Genomic DNA, 19,421 nt, shown 5'->3' on the forward strand with positions numbered 1-19,421 from the left:
CTCAGTAAGTAATTATAAGTGTAATGATATGGCATATATGCATTTTAAATTCCACTGTTGTCAAGGAAAAATGTACATGCATTAGTGTAACCCATTGTGATTTACAGCAGGGCACTTGTATCCACTTTACTGAATACTGGAGGACTGAGAGTATCTGTTGGTTCTTATCTACCTACTCACAGCTGTATTTAAGCAACTAATACACATTTCTATAAACAAATTGATTTATAGACAAAGTTGGCCACTGAGAAGGAAAATTTGTCTGAAGGGTAGGAGACATGTCATTCTTCATTGGTTTAGTGTAGAGATCAAAATTCTGCCTCCTCTTGTGCCTTATGGTGTTCAGTACTAACCATTTAACTCTTATGATGCTTGTGAGTTCGTTTCAATTCATAATTTATTTTGGCCTTTCCTAAATATTTATTTTATTTTCATGGAACAGGGAAGAGCTTATACTACTTTTATTCTAGTTACTATTTTTAACTCTTTGATAGATTTTCTTGATTCTAAGTAGAAACATAGAGGAATTCGACTTGCATTTCTTTTTCTATTTTAGCCCATTAAGAACTACTGTGGTGTCACCAGGAGTGCTTTCTTCACTCTGTGCAAAAGAATGGCTGAGAATTTTCACCCAGATATGAATCTTTCTGCCTTTCTATAAACACTTTTCACCGTGAGAAATTTTTTTTTGCCATTTCAATCTGGTTCCATGGAAGTTTGTATATTCCCGTACTAACGCTCTGAGGCTGAATTAGTGTAACCTGTGTGACATACCTGAGTGGTTTTTCTGTCTTTCCCCCAGAATGGACATTAGACTTGCAAGTCATACACAGCAGTAGCTTTAATTAGTGTGTCTGCAGTTTTTATGATTGGTCCCTGCAGCTTGGGAACTAGTTCTGCAATTCTGCATCGCAGCTACTCTCTGTGGCTATTATTATAATAACGATGCCTTCATGATTAATTGAGAGAGGTTTTAAAGAAGGAATCATCACCATTGATGTTATTCCTGTCTTTTCATGCAAATAAAATGCATTCATGCAATGTAAGAACTGACACACCGGACCAGATAAGAAGTATGTCAACTTAATATTTTGTCCTAGTCAGAAGAAAATACTTTGAAGTAGAACATTAGAAGAATTAAGGCACGAAAATGTAAGAAGAGGCAGAGTGTTTTCCTTTCAATATACTGTCTTAGGTTCTACTACTTGGTGGCTTTAGGGACCCTTGGAGCTGAAAACAGTATATATATAGTCATGTTTAGAAGCCATAGAACTTGCATGTGTTTAAAATTTTTGGCACTCATCTTAGGGCTGTGAATTATCCCAGATCTTTGAGCTGTGCAACTTAAAATGTCATATTAAGAGTTTTTACTTTTATGTGGTTTTTAAGCCTTTTGCATAGGAATGTCCTTAGGTGCCCATAATTCTTCATCTGTGAGAAATAGTGAACAATAGTTCCCAGTTCAGCTTCTCTATAGCATTCACGGTCTCGCTTCTTTTGCAGTAGTGCATTTTCCAAGCTGAAAAGTCCTGCTTGAAAATCTGCCTTTCCTCATTGCAGATAGTTTTATGTTGTTTGTCTTTAACTGGAAGAGTAGGGTCTTTTCAAAATATTTTTGGTTGATGTCAAATGTTCTGTCTAGCAAGTCTTCTTTGCATTCTAAGCTTGAAAGTACGAAAATGTCATAGGAAGCAGGGATGGAAGGTAGATGAAGATATCTTCTAGTGTATCCATAATACAAAGTGAGTATCAGTTATACCACTGTTGTTTCTGAGAAAAGTTTTTTTAGGTTGGTCTTAGTGACCTTTGTAATAATCTTATTCACAATTCTTTGTCCACAGTTATTAAAAGATTTCTCTACTAACTTAGTTTCTTCTTTTTTTTTTGTAGTTTCAGGCAGTTATTTTTTTGTTTTCTACACTGGGCATAGTGAACTGACATCTTTTGTGATGGGCTGTATCTGAAAATGCCTATCATATTCCTTAGTTTTCTCTCCTTGAAGTTAAAAAACTTGAATTCTTATTATAGAGTTTATGTTTCCTAGTTTTATTATTGTCCTTGTTGCTTTTCTTTGTAGTCTTTTCAGTTTGTTCACATCTCTGGGTGGATGAAATTTGATCCAGGTCTCCTGCTGAGATCTTGCCAGTGCCAAAGAAAACAGAAGGATTACTACTATATATACATTTTGCTATAGTGTGTTTTTTTGCAACAACATGACTGTTGGCTTGTCACCTTAGTGTCTTGATCCATTTTTTTCAGTAGAGAAAGACAACTTCTCTTCCTGGATTTGTAGAGTTGATTAGTTTAGCTGAGTGTCTGACCTTGCTTTTCTCCCTATTACATACCATATTTTTTTTCCAGTTCAAGTCTCAAGTTTGGCAAGATGTCTTAAAGTTGTGAGGGCTTTTTTTTTAAATTTGTTTGGGTGGGGTTTTTGTTTGTTTGTTTCATACTAATGCCATCTGCAAATGTGTAGGGTTATTAATAAAATAATTAAATATCATATGGCTCTGCGAAATCTAATTTTTCAAACATTCTTTTAGTTCAACAGTGAATTTTTGGTGGCTCTCTACAGTTTCCCAGTAGCTGGGCATCTGTATTATGTTACTTTCATTTGGATCATAATTTTCTTCAATTTGCTTATGGGAGTATTTAGAGATTTGTTACCAAATATGACTGCTGCTTTTGTCCTTCAATGAAGCCAGTTACTCTGTCAAAAGAAAAGATTTCATTCATTTGACATAACTTCTTGGGAAGTCCATATTGATTCTTCTAGGTGTTTACAAACAGTCTGAAGGATTTTACTTGTTCCAGTAAGTCTCATAATCAAAGCTGACTTAGCTATAATTCTTTCTTTTTTTTTTTCTATTAAGATCAAAATTATTATTTGTCATTGCCTAGTTTTTTTGGTATAATTCTTTAGTCTTTTGGTATGACAAGTCTTGCCCAAGAGTTCTCAAAAAAGATTTCTGTTTTAAACAGTACTGGGATTTTATCAGCCATTTTTATTCCTGGGATAAATCTCAATAACTAATACTAAAACACCCCAATATTCTCTTACTTGTTCACCCTCCTGTCCCCAGTGAGATTTTTCCTTTCCCTCCCTTAGTGCTAATTGTACTAGCTAATTGATCAGCACTGCCTTTATCTAAAGTGATGTGTTAAGACCATCAACCTTTTGTTAGTCTTGGCAAAGTAATAAATTTAGAGATGTGTCAAAGAGAATAGATTTGATAGAGTTAAGCCTCACTCAATATATCTTCAGTAATTTTGTTTGTATGTGAGTTTATTTAGGGCGTTCTTTTAAAAATTTGCAATTGAAAAGGATAATGCTGTCTCATCTAGTACAAAATGCGTGGATGTTAAAAGTCTTTGGGACAGTGGAGAATGCATTTCATAATTATGATTGTTAAAAAATCCCAGTGGGTTTTGGTATCTACCGCCATCCAGTAACTCTAGCACGGACAGATGGTAAAGGATGGGGGAAATATAGTTGTAGCCTCAGGCAGATACTCTACTCATGCAGCTGTTTCATGCATTCTGGCAACATGACTCAGTTAAAATCAAATAACATTCCTTATGCCAATATTTCTTACCTGCATATGAAACCAGTTGTCTTTCATTTTGTAAAAACATGATAATTCAAAGAGCATTAAAAAATGTACCGTTTCTCACACAGAATTTATATCTTGCAGCTGCACACTAATCCAAGTGAAAGGGGGTAAAGTTTCACTTTATCAGCCAATCATAACTTTAAACTGTTTTTACAATTCATCGTACAGTTTTTAAAGCCAGATTTAAGTCTGTATATGAAAAATAGTCTACTTGATGTATGAAACCATAGATTAGTCAATATGTATTTAAAGAAGTACTTCAGAAACAACAGAAAAATGACTTCAGAAAATTTACAGACTAAACTGAGTTATACATGTGGAATGCAAGCGTTATGTCATCAGTACAGTTAGGACTGGGTGATAGGAATATCTGAAAAATACAGCTAATTTGTTCAAGTAACCTCAGAACCTGGCGCTCTTAGCTGTCGTTTTTAGGTTACTGGTCTATCCTATATCCTAACTGCTTGTTAACCTTTCTGAGAACAATTATACATCAGGTGGAAGACAAAGTGGATCTGTTGTGTCTGGGTAAGGCTAGACTTGTTCATTATTTCCTTAGTTGGGAGTTGTGAAAGATGACCAAACAATTAAGTTCCTGCTTGTGACTATATGTGCTGTATAAGCATACTAGGAGATTATCTTTGTCTTCCCAAGACAATACTGATGAGAATTCAGTTGCACCTCTGTATTGGAAAAGCTGAGTCTTGGTTCCCTTGCCTTATTTAATAATATCCTAGTGATTATTATAATTAAAGAATTATTAATTCCTAATACTAGTAGGACAGGAGCAAAATAATTATAATGTGCATACTCAGTACTTGTCACATGCCAGTGCTCAGGTGGTGGTTAATGCTCAAGTCTATGGCATAGATTTGAGCCCCAATTGTATATCCCTCGAATTGTTGCATGCTTCATCTTTTCAGTGTGAAAGTGTCAGGAGAATCATAAGATGTTGATTTGCCCTTTTTGTCTAGCTCAGAAGAAAAGTTTTTCTTGGGTTAAGATTGTGTTTTAAGAGGAATAAGAGGATTAGAAAAAAAACTTCTGTTGTCAGTAATTTTAAAATGTATCTTTCTCACCCATATAATTTAAAACATATTTTTAGTTCTTCAGTTTGTGTTTTGTGTGTGGGCGTTTTTTTGCTTGTTGTTTGTTTTTGTTTTTTTGTTTTAAGAAAGGCTCTGATAAATTTGTTTTAATATGCCAAAAGAGTTTTCTGCATTCTTAGAAGGCTCTGGTACTTCAGGAATTAGTCATGTTGTTGTACAATATCAGTTGCAGAAATGACTGCACGAGTGACTGTCCTGATCTTTGAGGTCTCTTCCAGCCTTCTTGATTCTATGATTCTATGATCTCCATTTATGCAATGCATTTAAATATGCTTCAACTTAGGTACACCCTTATGTACTGTTTTGCTAACAAACTCTTGGAAAAGACAGCTCCTAGGACTAAAGTTTTACACCTACTGAATCCTTTAAAATTCTGTTTACTGTCCCAGATAGATGTTTTAATTGATCCCAGTTTTGGTACTTTTCTGTTTTTCCTCTCATCAAGCTGTTAAAAATATTATTACTCAGCATTTTTGTATGAATAATGCCTTCCCTATTTCAGCGTTGTTGTTTAGAAGTAACTTCTACTATGACAATATTTTCTGGAAAAAAAGACAAGAATGCTTAAACACCTTAAATAGGTTTTATGAGTTGGCAATTCTACTATAATTAGTCTTCAGGCTACCTTTGGCTCCATGGATTTAAAGCTATCAGAGTTTACTGTTTTGTGAAAAATATGTTTTACTCTGTTTGGACATACTTGTCATAAGTTTCTCAGTATATCATTATCCTATAAAACCTCCCACTGGCAGCGTCTGGATGGAAAATATATAGTGTAAACTATAGAAGACCTAATGGCAGCTTCCTGCCAATGTTCATTCTTGAGTAAACAACATTTGTTTTTATTTTTGCTTTTGTGAAACTATGTCACAGTCTAGTCTTTCATATAAGTTCACTAGTTTTGTTTATCAGCCTAGTAAAGCATATATCCACATCTTCTACTTTCCTCTAATTTTTAACTTTTCATTCCATGATATCTGTGTTTCTGGTAATACCACCACTGAGTGTTTGCTCACATAAATTACATACCTAAAACCACTCATCACTAGAAAATTTACTGCTTCTAATGTCTTTTTCATGAACAGTGGTGTTTATTTCTGAGTTGACTTCTCTGGTAAAGACAGCAATGCTCTTAGTTTTGGTTCAGTTATGTTTGTTTTTCCAAGACACTCATTTTGGATATTATAGTGTATATGGGACCATGTGGGTTTTTAACCATAAGCCTGTTCTGGGAATATTAGCATAGTTTTAGTTTATAAATGCAGCTCTTAGTAAAAGTAATAATGGATTGCTGTCTGTCTAAACTATACTGCTTCTACGCTGCTGAAGCTAAGGGCAATATGTGGGATCAGAATATATCCTCCTGATGTAAGATATAATTGGCTTTCCTTTTTTTCTTTGAAACCCTATTTGGAGAAGGCGGGGGAGCATGGAGGAGTATTGCAGCCCTTTAAGATAAAGAGCTTGAATCTTCTTTCCTATGTCCAGGAAACATGTTATTTGGTTTGGAAAATCTTTTATCTTCTGGGCCTCTGTTTGGCAGCTTAACTACTAACTCTACTTAATTAAAGTAAAGGAGAGACAGATACTACAGATAGAGTCTTGGAAAAGTCTATGTTATTTGTTTAAAAAACCCCCTTCTTTAAAAAAATTTTGCCAGAATTTTAGATTTTTTTTTTGTTAATATTAAATACTTGGTGCTTTTATGTATTACAATGGCTTTTGTGCATTACAATAGTAGTTGTTGTTATTTTTATTATCATATTTTACTGTCCATTTATAATAATGAGGGCTACTCTTTTGTAAAGGCTAATTCTCCCTTCTCTTGATGTGGAATGTTGTATAGCGTTACATGAAATGCCATGAGATACATCTCAGATTAAACCATATTCATAATGTGGTACAGTAGGATATCAGTTATTCAAACAACTTGTATGACACTAAATTTGTCTGGGTGACTCAGAGTTTGTATCATGAGGTGTCAGTGTCAGATAGGAAGACATGTGCAGCAGGGAAGTTTGGATAACCAGGATCATACTGTAAGCATTTAGATTTTTTGTTGACCAAATCCATTATGTGTAGAAAGGCTGTATTTCTTCATTCATTCAGAGAAGACCTCTTTTAAATTACACTATCATATGAATTTACTAAACAGTTCTTGTATTATAAGCCATTACTTTTGATCTTGTCATGAACAGATTTTGATAAGTGGCACCAGCACAAAAATGACACCAGACTTATAAAGCTCTAATTCTGAATAATAGTTTTATTTACTAATTATAAAAATTATTTCTTAAAAGGAAAAAAATAAACCCTTAAGTTTTAAGTGCTGAAAAATATCTTCCTAGATAAGAAAATACTCAAAGCGTATCTTATATGTATTTGCTTACCACTGTTGTTTAATTTTTGTGTCTTTTTGTTAGCCCAAGGAAAATGTACAGGTACAATTTCATTTTATTTCATTTCTTTTAATTTCTTTTATTTCCTCTTTTTTTTTTTTTTTTGGCCTTGAAATACTATCCTCAGTCCCTTATACCAATCAAGATCAAGAAAAACCCATCTTTCAGTAGAAAATGTGTGCAATTTTTTAAACTGCATTGCTTGCTTGAATGAAAATTATTGAAAGCTCCTGTGGTCTCATTAGAGATTGTGCTTTGTTGAGATGTTTCCTATGGAATTCCTCTTGAAGAGGAGAAGGAATTTAGATGTGTGTGCTCACTGAAGTGATTTTGAAGGTCTTATATTTGCACGAAGAAACTGGAGAAATTACATATTTAGGAATGGAAATTGGTGGTCTTCCAGGCAATATTGGATCTAAAAGTGCTAAATCCTTTAATAAATAAACCTCGATTCAGATTGGAATGTCTTGGCTTGATCTTAAAGGTGATATTATGAGGGACTTCAAGCTGTTGACTAGCCTCAAAGATAATTATCTGCACATTCCAGTCTTATTCTGCCATCAGCAGTGCCTGAGGTCTAAATGAAAAAATGGTATTTCCACTAGAAGTATATTATATTTAGACTATCCTCATTCAGAAACATTAAAAAAAATTGCATGTTACTTGAAATAAGAATGAAATTAATGAAATAACTATATCACTTGCTTCTTAGAGTCCTTTGTGCTTTATGTGGGAGTCATAATTTCAGCCATTGTGTAGGCAGTTTTCTAACTATAATATCATATGTTGTGAGCATGGAGTTATATTGTTGGTGTTACTATTTTTGTTAGTCTATGAATAAAGGTAAGTTTTAATTTGCTGAACATTTTGGAGGTGACATCTCTTAAAACACATCAATACAATGCTGAGGGTTTTGCTTGTAATATAGATCAAATGCTCAAAAAATTTAATTTACTGAATCATGAATGGGAGATAAATCAAGAGACTGAATAGCCCATATGAAATAATGTACACTTAATTTAAGCATTAAAGAGTCATCTTTTTGTATCAAGCACCTTGAAATGGATAGAAATTCTCATCTTCCTTAAAAATTTCTATTTAAGTCATAGTATGTAAACTGCTTACTTAATACATGGTGAATCTGAGAATATTTTGTTTCGTAAGTTTTACCTGCACAAGTAAAATAGCAATTTGATTCTTTAAAGGACTGAACTGCTGGGTATAGCAGAGACTTCTGTAATAAAGTTTGTCTACGGGAGTAAAGCCTGTACAAAGTTGAGAAAGAAAGTAAATATTAATTTATAATGTTCTGTGTAAATAGGCATTTTTCACTCTAATATAGTTGTAATGTACCATCACTGTGGGATTGTGTGTTCCTTTGGGGATTCTAGATCTTAAAAAATACTTCAAATGTACAACTTAGTGTGGACATAGTGATTTCTGTCCTCAAAACCCAAACCTGTTTTTGGATGAGAGAGATTCAAGAGTAATAAAATATATGTCGTGATGAGAATTATTATACAGAATATGAACAGTGGCAAGGGTGTTAGTTTACATGAAAGGTCAAGCAGATCCAAAGTACAGTTCTCATCAAAACCAGTTTAAGCCTTCCAGCTGGAATTTTTATATACTCTGTCACTTACCTTCTCTTCTTAATGCCCATCTATTTAGCCTCAAAATAGAGTGCATAATATCAGCTTGTAGATCTGCATGTTTTCTATTTATACGCTTCTGCATTTTGCCTTGTAGGAAGAGGCTCAAAAGACTGTGAAGGAAAACAAATTTTTAGCTAAGGAATAAAAGTCAGCTGGTGTTAATTAAAAATTCTGATACTATTTTTTTTTAAAATTTCTTCTGTTGAGAAAGAATATTATTTTCTTCATCTGGGCATCCTCACTAAACCTCTTTTCTTGGTTCAGTGGTAGTCAGACAATGTAGTTTTGTTGCTTGGAAGAGAGCAAGTTCTCTAGCTCAGCATCTTTTTTTTTCCTAACAGTGTTTTGATTCATTGTTAACTGCCGCTGTATTTCACAAAGAGATTGAGGTGAATTTTTCAGGAGCTATCCTGGAGTAAAACCAGTGTTATCAAATCTCTTTACTTCCTCTTCCTACCTTCAGATATTAGCTGAGGAAAATGTTGCAGTTTCTGGACAGTGTTTTTGTGCTATCTTCCTAGCCTGGTCAGTGTGCTCTCTGCCACCTGATTTTGTTCCCCCATATCTATAATTATGATTACAGTGACCCATACTTGCAGTTTCTTTTCTGCACATTCTCTGTGTGTGTAATTCTGTACTTTGCAGCTTTGCTCTGCAGCATTGCATGCTGTCTGTGCAATTATGTGTAAGGATCTGCTGCATAGTTTCCTTTTGAGCTAGTGTGCCTGCAGCCTTGTGGGCATCTATGGCTCTGTTACCACCTTGGCTTTTGCTAAGTCCTGGCAGTGCTGCTTCCAGAGGCAACAGGCTGTGCAACCACCCTCACATCTGGCTCCAATTTTGCACAAGTAGTATTTCATGAGACTCTTGCTGAATTCAGTTCTTCATCCTGCTCCTCTAGCACTGCTTCTTCCTCCTAGTGTGTTGATTGAGGGAAGGCACTGTGATCTGGGACTGATTTATCCACTAAGCTTATTGCTGCGTAGTAAGTGTGGGGATAGTTGCATGAACACGGAGCCATTTGAGAAAGATTTCTATTTAGCTCTCTCAAAATTTGAGAGATTGTAAGCTGCCTTCATGGAAGAATTGCTGCTGACAAATTCTAGGTCAGTATTTTTTTCTCCATCATGTGATTGTTTCCAGCTTATGTGTTAATAATGGTAATGTTTAGGTGTCATTCTGTTGTCGCCTGCAGGCTTCCTCTGACTATACTATGGGGTATCTTATCCTGGACAGACTCATAAGCCCTTCAATTCTGTTCCTATTGACTGGTCTCTTCCTGAACTGACCCTTCAAAGCAGATTTTTTTTTTTTTTTTGGTAAGAAAGATTTCCTTCTGAGGAACTTTTGAATTTTTTTCTTCCTTCCCCTGAGAAGCACCAAAAGTTACACAAACTATTTCGTTCTGAGGCTCAAGTGCAACTTATTTGACCCATAAAGAAGAAGCCCATATTGCTAAACTTGCACTGCTTACGTTTACACCCTGTCAGAAGCAATTAACTTAGTCAGCTGTTTGTAGTCTTGCTCCATATGTTTTCCTGTGTTTCACCTGTGGCTCTAGATAAATTTCAAGTAAGAATCTAACTACCAGTTGTTATATGAAATATTAAATTTTTTATTAAAAAGACTCATATGCATATGGATGTGGCAGAGCTAGAACTTAGCTTTTTCATGTGGAGGAATACTATGACTCTTCAGATTATTTATGTAGCTGATAATGCATCATTTACAATAGGAATTAATTTTAGTTTTTAAGCATGTAGCATGTCCATACCACTATGACTTCTGTAGGTGTTGCCAAGCCAAAAAACATGACATAGATAATTTTATAGTAAAAAATGCCATAGAATTAAGTAAATGGGAAAGATTATCTGCATTAAAACAAGAGCTCAGATACAGCTTTCTTGGTCATTCATTACCACATGAACATTATGTTAAAACTCACAGTACTAAAGATGGTATCAAATTTCTTTGATGCAGGTATAACCTTGTTACCAGTTGAATGAATCTTTATTTATCTTGCTGCTTACTAACATTTAGCTTTTGACCAAACTAGATAAGAAACTGTATTTTCTGATATTTCTCACATAGAATTATCCAAGTGTTTTCAAACAACTTTTTCACTTTAATAAATCTTGTTATTTCACAATATATGAGCACATTGTATTACATGGAGTCTCTCTTATGTACATAAACTACCTGTTTGCAGTAAGACTTTACACATGTCAAATGATCCTCTTCTGCCTTTGGAAACATTCTAAGGGAGAAGCATTCCTAACTTCAATAATATATATGGATTATGGATTTAAAACAGTGGGTAAGTAGCTTTGTGCAGTGTAACCTAACGAGTGTGCTAAGAATCAGCTTTTGGCAAGAAAACTCCCAGTTTGCCCTCTCTCCCTGAAGTTGACCTGGAGGATGAAATAGTAGATGTGTGTATGATTCTAGGCATGCCTTCTCCAAAGATCAACATTTGTACACACTTTAGTCACCTTTTATACGCAGTGCTATTGACATTAACCAGAAAGGCTAGTCTGACAGCGCTGTACTTTAACACCAGTTAAAGAGTTGCTCTGCTCTACTTGCATGTTTTATCTAAAAAGTCTCAACACTGAAATCACACAGCATAATTGTTTTCAGTCTATAAGAGTTCTCTTCCAGATACAATATCCTGTAGGACAAGTGAGTATCCTACTGGAATCAATGTATGTTCAATAGCGAATTCCAACCTAAACTCAATTACTTTCAATTACTTTTTTTTGTTACACTTCTGAAAACATCGAATTGAACATTGTTATCTATTGATATATTTATATTTGCTTTTATTTGCACAATTATAAAACACCTGTAATATTACTTTTATAGTTACTTTTGCATGGTGTCAAAAAAAAAGTAAGTTAAAGCAAAACTGAAGCCCTCAGCCAACTTAAAACAATCACAAACTTGCTCAAATGAAGCTCGGTGGAAAAGGAGAGAAAATTAGTAAGATATGACAATAAAAAAAATATTTATCAAACTAAATTTTTAAGAAAAGGATGCTGTTCTTTTTGTAAAAAGTAAAACTGCACAATTGTTCAGGTGCTTGGTCTTGTTTCCATTACAGTGCACATCTGGATGCCTTCTAGAGTTGAATGAGGTGGACAGCGAGTTAGGCCTTGTCAGCATGAGGTTTACCTTGAACAAAGAATATTTTTTGACTGATTCTTGCAAGACTTTGAATACTGTATTGTTATTGACATGGTCTTAAGTTATTTTTCTCTAATTTCTATAACGTTGCAAAACCAGAATGTGATGCTCATGACTCCATCACATAACTGTATTTTGCTGCTGGTGAAAGAATGTTTATTTGGGGACAAACATTCCAGCTGTCTCTGCCAGCAGTCTTCTGCCGTTTTGCTTTTCAGTTTTGCAGGAGATCACATTCAGATTTTCATGCTGCATTGTCATGCAGTCTTTTCCAGTTGAAACAATTTGAGAAAACTCAAACTGGAGGCCAGTTGGGTTCCATAAAATAAAGTGTTTAAGTACATGATAGTGTAAATGGAAAAGCAGTGGAAGCATCGTTTTTGTTTACACTTGAGAATAGTGTTTGTTTTCATCTGTCAACAGCACAGAAGATGGCAGTTAGTGTTGCTTTTGGTATTTGTTATGGTTTGGATTTTGATGATTATTCTATTTAACTGATTATTACCATTATTTTCCAAAATTATTTAATTACATTTTTCAGTTATCGGTGAAATCATTATATCGATTGTAAGACCATATAATGAATCCAATAATTATATTGTTGTGCTTTTATTTTATTGAATTACTGAGGCTTCTAACAGTCAGTGTCAAGAAAGTTAATAATTTTAATACAGTTCCCGCAACTGTCCTGCAAAATCTTAAATAACTTAATAGAGACTGCTACATTATTAATCCTTCCATTTAGGATATGCATTTCCTATAATCTGTGGGAGTCCACTAAACTCTAGTATTTTTTATGTAGAGCTGGACACATATCTCTGTCATAATACCATGCTAATTTTAAGTCACATGACTAGTTGCTACTGCAGGACAGCCAGCAAGGAAGTACTGAAGAAACTAAAATAGCTTCACTCCTTTACCGTGGTATCTATCAGTCTAGATGGGAAATACGTGCTGTACCTGTACCGCCTTGCTTTTTTTATCTGAATGAAACTAAACCTTGTGTGTTATAGCGCTTAGCAAGAGGATTAAAAAATCCTACTTTATGTAATAAAGTAATCCCAATAAGCTTTCTGATTTCAAATTCAGCAGCATGGCATCCCATTTGATTGTGCTGTTGTGTTCCTACGGAGGTGGTAGGCCATTTCATGAAGGTTGCTGTTTCAGAGCATCTGGTATCTGTGTTATACTACCACTGCATTGCTGGTTGGTGTCATGACTAGTCTAGTCCATTATGATTTAAAAAAAAAGAAAAGGTGATCTCATTTGAAAATGAACTACTATCCTGGATTGTATAAATGTTCTACATAATTTTCTGACATGTTCTTTACTTACGGTGTTTATTTCATGGCTTGTATGAGTATGGTTACTTTTTTCGTCTTTGACAATGCCCAAAATTGTGAGAGACAACATATGTCTTAATTTTTCATTTGGAAAGCTTCAGGAGCTTCAGCCTCCATAACTATACTGGTTTTGTTTGACCAGTTTCCTAGGCTTAAAAGCTGTGATGGAAGAAGTCATAGAGGTGAGGAATTTGGCTATAGTTGATAAATGGGATGGGAAGAGAGTGGAAAGGAGGGTGACAAAGACTGTGTTTCCATGTCTTGCAGAGCTTGTATGCCACTTGGCTACCTCTGTTTGTGAAAAGCACTGTGGTAGTTAAACTGTTTAGGCAGTTGTACACTGGAAAAATTTCCATTAGGAACAGGAAGAAACAAGAGGTTTTTTTCAGTTTTAAGAGCCGTAAATCCACATGACGTGTTGGCCCTCCTGTAGATACGTAATTAGTCATGAGATAGATTGGTTCTCTGTGTATCCAGCATCCACTGGCACTGGATCCTGGGATGCCTGGCACGCGTCCTTCACTACGCAAAGCATAGGCAATCCATTAGTGTAAAAATCTGAAGTCTCCAGCCTGTGAGTGAGAAGAGCTGGTAAGTGGATATTTGTGTGTCCAGTTCCAGGTTTCTATCTGTTTTCTCTCACCTCTGTAAATGTGTTATCTATGTCCTTTTAGTTTGGTGACAGAATGAATTTGCCACAAAGAGTAACTTTAAGTAATATAGTCTTTACCTTTTTGCAATCATGTTTCATCATGGGGAAAAAAAATCCGGTACAGTTTTTATTTAAATAATCTTCACAGAACTGGAAATAATTGAAATTTATAGTGTGTACCTTGGAAAAACAACAACAACAACAAAACACCCAAACCCATTTCCTTTACAAATCAGCAAATGGGAAATAAAGAACTGGGTGGATTTTTATACTGACTGACATCTTATTACAAAAATGCAGTTCACATAGACTTGTAATAGTTTGTTAAACTTCTTTATTTAAAACAAAACAAAAAAGTACTTAGAGTGTTTATTATTCTTGTAGTAAAGAAAAATAAAGAGTCTATTAGTGGGATTTATTTTATTAATTTTATATAGCAAAATAAAATAATTATCTGTGTGTAGTAACACAAGGTTAACTTTTAAATTTAAGTAGGTATGGAGTTATTGTATAGCTACTGATACTTGAAAAAGCCAGTTAGGGAAATCCAAACCTTGTATTTATCACCAATCTAGTTGCTAAAATGAAGTACCAGCCCTTTAAAGATAACTATACTAATAATACCAACCTTGGATGCTGGAAAGTTGCCAGCTCTTCGTGATCCTGCGGAAATACGTTGTACTTGAACTGAGAAAACATGCAATTGTCCCTGCCCCCCCTTATTCTCACACACTGGAACAGTATTATGTTAGCATGAGTTAAGCTAAGCCGAATCCAATCTGGAATTAAGAATGCTCCAGGGCATTTTTATTAAACTGTCATTCATTTGAACTCTAACCTTCTTTAATTTGCAGAATCTGGTAACACAGATGTATACTTCAGCCGCATTTATTTCTTATAGTGGTGTGAAACAGTCATGGTAGGAGTTGAAATTGTGAAGCCGCAGAAGAAGTAGAAAGTGTTCATTTAAATAGCCTCAAAATTTGCTGGATTTCTGTCATTTTGAATTGTAAACTTTAGTACTGATTTTAATAAAATCCTTGAAGTGCTGAGGTCAGTTAGGCATATTGAAAAAATAGCCTTTATTAGGAAATGTAAGGCATAAAATGAGGTCATTGTCTTGAAAAGGGGAAGAAAACCTAGTTAGTACTGTATTCAGGGCACAGAGTATTTACTAGCAAAGAATTTTGTAGTCAGTGAGATTCTCACAGTAAACTCTTCCAAAACATGAATTCTTATTAATTCTTAAGTTCTGTCTAAAATGGCAAAGTCTGTGATTAGCAGTAGTTAGACTAAGAGATGTAGTGGGGAGTTGGCTTGCAGGCAGTGCCTTGCTGGACACAGGAGCAGGGAGCCTGCAGGTGGTAACTCTGACCTGCCTCAGGTGTGTCTGCAAGGTCGAGGCTCTGCTTGACACTGGTTTACCTCTTGCTGCGCTGGGGAGGGCCCTGTTGTCATGTGTGCACCATGACAGTGCCTGGCCTGCTTTGGCACCAGAGGGACTGGGAATGCTGTCAGGGTTTTAGAGCATGGTATTGGCCAAGAGCAATCACTTTGAGAGACTGTTGTAAATAAAGGTCTTAAAGCTGCAGGGAGGAAAATGATTGGAGGAGATCTTAGAGGTAACAAATAGGATCGTGAATGCAAACTTTGTCTTGACCCTTTGTACAATGGTAAAATATTGATGTGTTACTTGGTCATTATTGAAAAGATACTTCAATAGGCTACTCAGCGCAATATCTGGCAAGTGAAAAAACTAAGCAGCAGCTGGAAGGCGGGACTATAATGGTGCTTTGGAGATGAAAGGACTTCTAGATGCATATTACTCTCTAGATGAAATATCCCTAAACATAGCAAAGACGTATCCACCATAGGTCAGTAAGCTATAATTTTTTCACTAGTATTTCTTACAGTTAGGGACTAAGAGGCAATAAAGCAACAGTAACCTTTTTTTTCCCCCTGTCATTTAAATTCCAATATCAGAGAGCATGTGCTTACCTTAAGAATTTGGTTTATGTTTTACAATGTTTTTTCACCTTAGACTTTTATACATAGATAATACTTCCTTAAGTGTCTAAAATTCCTTTTCCATTGTACCTGCTACAGCTATATAATAAATACACATTCTGTGTGCAACTTTAGCGTTCACACATTTACATTTCATAATAGCTGATTAAAAAAATAATAATAAATCCCCCATGGTTTTTTTTGTGCACATGCCTGCCAGCTGAATTCTGCTGTAGATGTTGGTGAGGCAGTTAACCACATAAATGTACAACTCTGAACTTGAGACATATTCAAAAAATGATGGCAGAACTTGCTGGCAGATACTGCATTGAAAGTGTAAATGAAAGTATAACTTTCAAATCTACACATTAATGATTTGTGGTTTTCATATTTTTAAAAGGTTTTTTTAAAGTTTTTGTATTTAAATTTTTAAAGGTTATTTCTCTGTCTTTTAAACTTTGATCTTTATCTGATAATAGACAGTATGCTATTAATACGTATTTACAAATCCACAGCTTTGTTTTCCACATTTAATTCCTTTAAATGTTTTGAGATCTAACTGATGTATATATCACAATGTAGATGAGTATTCAACCAGTCAGCAGGTTGTGCACTAAATTCTGAACCTGTACAAAAAGGTGTGCTGGATATGGAATATGGAAGTGCTGCTATGTACCTTTTCATGTTCTCTTCTGTCAAACAAATCTGCCAAGTGTGGAATGACTTTGTGTTTAAGGATACTGTCTCAAAGCAAGACCCTGTATGAATGAATAACTTTGCAGTCTTGCATCCTTATTACTGTTTCCATTAATATATGTCCTAGCTACCACAGGCTATTTATGACTCTCTGATTCTGTGAATATAATGATTGACCCCTCAAGTAAATTTTCTGCTGCCATATAGGTGTCATATTGTGGCAGTTTGGGCTTGGTGCCCCCTGCCACTGCTGCATGAGATACACCTCTGGTGTCCTGGGTGCCCACCCAATAGGGGTGGACACAGGAAACGGCGTATTTCTACCCATAAGTCCTGCACCCTATAAAGCCATCTGCAGAGTCATCCTTTTCCTCTTTCTTCCCTCTCTGCTCCCATGGGAGATGTCCTCTCTTATCGGGTAATGCTGGGGGAGTATCCTCAAGGCCTCTTAGGCCTGTCTAGGCCTAATGCCAGGAGGAGAATGGAGGGGGGGGCACTCTCAGACCTGGCCAGCCTGAGACTTGCCTAGCAGTAGGAGGGGGAAGAAAGAGCCCTGGGGGTTTTGGGTTTACCCTCAGGTGGGAATAAGGGAAGGATTGGGAAGCCTTTGGGAATTCTGTGAGGGGTTCTGTACGCTTTGAGATACTCTTTGCCACTATGCTTTGTAGTTTGTAGTTCTCTGTAGCTTCACCAATTGCTTTTCCATTTAAACTTTCCATCACTCTCCAATCCGTTTGTGTGAGTCTCATTCTTTTGTCCCTTTCGGGGCAAGAGACAATCTGTCTGGCCCCAAACCAGCACACATATGTAGTCTTCATTCTGTATTGTTCTTTAAATAGTGTAATAGACCATATAATGTTCTTTTTTTACTTCTGAATTATGTTCTGAAAAGCTGAAGGTTTTCTAAATTCCTGCAATAAGCAATTTGTCTTATATCTAGTTGACAATCACAAATGCTAAAGACAGAGTGGGATCATCCTAACTTACCTACATTTCATACTGTCAGAGATGCAGTTGTCATGAGGAAAATAACTCAGTTGTTGTTAGAAAAATAACAGACATTTAAAGTTCAAAATCATAGAATGATTTGGGTTAGAAAGGACCAGGAGAATCAATGCAGTCTTAGACCCCTGCTCCAAGTAAGCATAACTTGGAAGTTGAATAAGATTCTTCAAGCTTCACTGAGTCAAGATCTGAAAGTGTCCAAGAACTACAGATTCTACTGCATCCCTCAACAACCTGTTCTGCACAGAAGGATGTGAATTGTTTCATGAAAAGTGCATGGATTGTCATGACCATTTTTATATGAAAATATATCTAAAGAAAAAAATCTAATTGTGTCTGTATGCATCAGTGGCACAGATTAAATAAGTTTCTGGAAATTTGTGTTAGTTCTGTTTTGTATAAATTTTGTTTATTACTTGATGGATTCATGGAAGCATTAGGGTTTTTTTGGTACTTAATGACTACTTCTGCTCATTTTAAAAACAGTTAAGATGGGAATAGATTCAAACAACCATTTATTTAAAATAATTCCATTTGTGTGTGTGTGTGTGTGGGGGGGGTTTGTTAACATAGATTTAAGATTTATTTTTTTTTTTTTTTTTTTTTTAATACTGACCTTAAAAAGTTCTCTTTCTTAGGTAGAAGAGTTGATGAATGCTCTGGAAAAGACTAGACAAGAATTAGATTCTACCAAAGCCCGTCTTGCCTCAACACAGCAATCTTTGGCTGAAAAAGAAGCACATCTGGCGAACCTGAGAATAGAGCGAAGAAAACAGCTTGAAGAAATTCTAGAAATGAAGTAAGCACATTGAGTTCTTTAATTTGTAGAAAAATTAACATTGCTACTTTTTAACCATAAGAGAAGGATTATTTCTCAGTGGTTTTTGATGTATATATTCAAGTTTGAATCTAAGGACATGGTAGTAGTTGTAAGACGTAATTTTTTTTTAAGTACAAAGATACATAAATTTTCATTTTTAGAAGTACTCAACAACTGACATGAGAAGAATTTTTTTAAAAGCTGTCCTTTGTTACTTGCAAATAAAATATCAGCACAGTATAACTTCCATGATAAATTGGGGGTCGAAGGCCTAATCTTTCAGCTAGAATTTTATGTTGGAGTTTCTGTTAGTGTCAAGTTCAAGAAATGGGGTTTAACAACTTTATGTGGGTGGTGCAAAGTTTATTGCATTGAACTGGTTAAAAAAGCCTCACAAACCCCAAAAAACTCCTGAACCCAATTTGCATACACATTTTCACTATGTATATGTATACAGAATGACAAAGGAAGACAGACGTGTAATTTAAACTGAACTTCCTACCCACAGTAAAGGTAAATATCTGTAATTATGGAATGTTAAAGCTCTGATATGATCTTTAAAGATGGCAAAAAAGTGAAACTGTTATGACTTGCCTAGACTTCTAAGTGTGTAGTTAACATTCAACAAAGAAAATTCACATTTATTTTGAAATGATTTTATTGAGGGCGTGAAAAAAAACCCAAACCCACAAACCAAACCCAAAACACTTAAGCCACATAAAACTTCAGCTAAGTTGTTGTAGATGTCTTTTAAAGGAAGGTAAATAATCAGAAAACTTTGATTTAATAATATTATTGCAAATAAGACAAAGTGAAAATGGAGGCATATGCTTACTATAGTTTCATAAATGTATGGTTTAAGGATGGCTGCCACATAATGTAAGCACAGAAATATCATAACGTAAGCATCCGTATTGCCAGTGAAATCAGAAGAA

General features: G+C 35.2%; 1 protein-coding gene across 1 annotated transcript in view; it reads left to right on the top strand.

Annotated features, from left to right (window-relative positions):
- ERC2 (ELKS/RAB6-interacting/CAST family member 2) overlaps positions 1-19,421 on the top strand; it is a 306,850-nt gene that overhangs the window by 208,353 nt on the left and 79,076 nt on the right. Inside the window, exon 16 of the mRNA XM_054387620.1 lies at positions 18,305-18,465. Within this exon, the coding sequence (XP_054243595.1) occupies positions 18,305-18,465 (161 nt within the window). The remainder of the gene's footprint in view (positions 1-18,304; positions 18,466-19,421) is intronic.

This window comes from Indicator indicator, chromosome 15 (assembly GCF_027791375.1).
Source record: "Indicator indicator isolate 239-I01 chromosome 15, UM_Iind_1.1, whole genome shotgun sequence".
Classification (NCBI taxonomy): Eukaryota; Metazoa; Chordata; class Aves; order Piciformes; family Indicatoridae; genus Indicator; species Indicator indicator.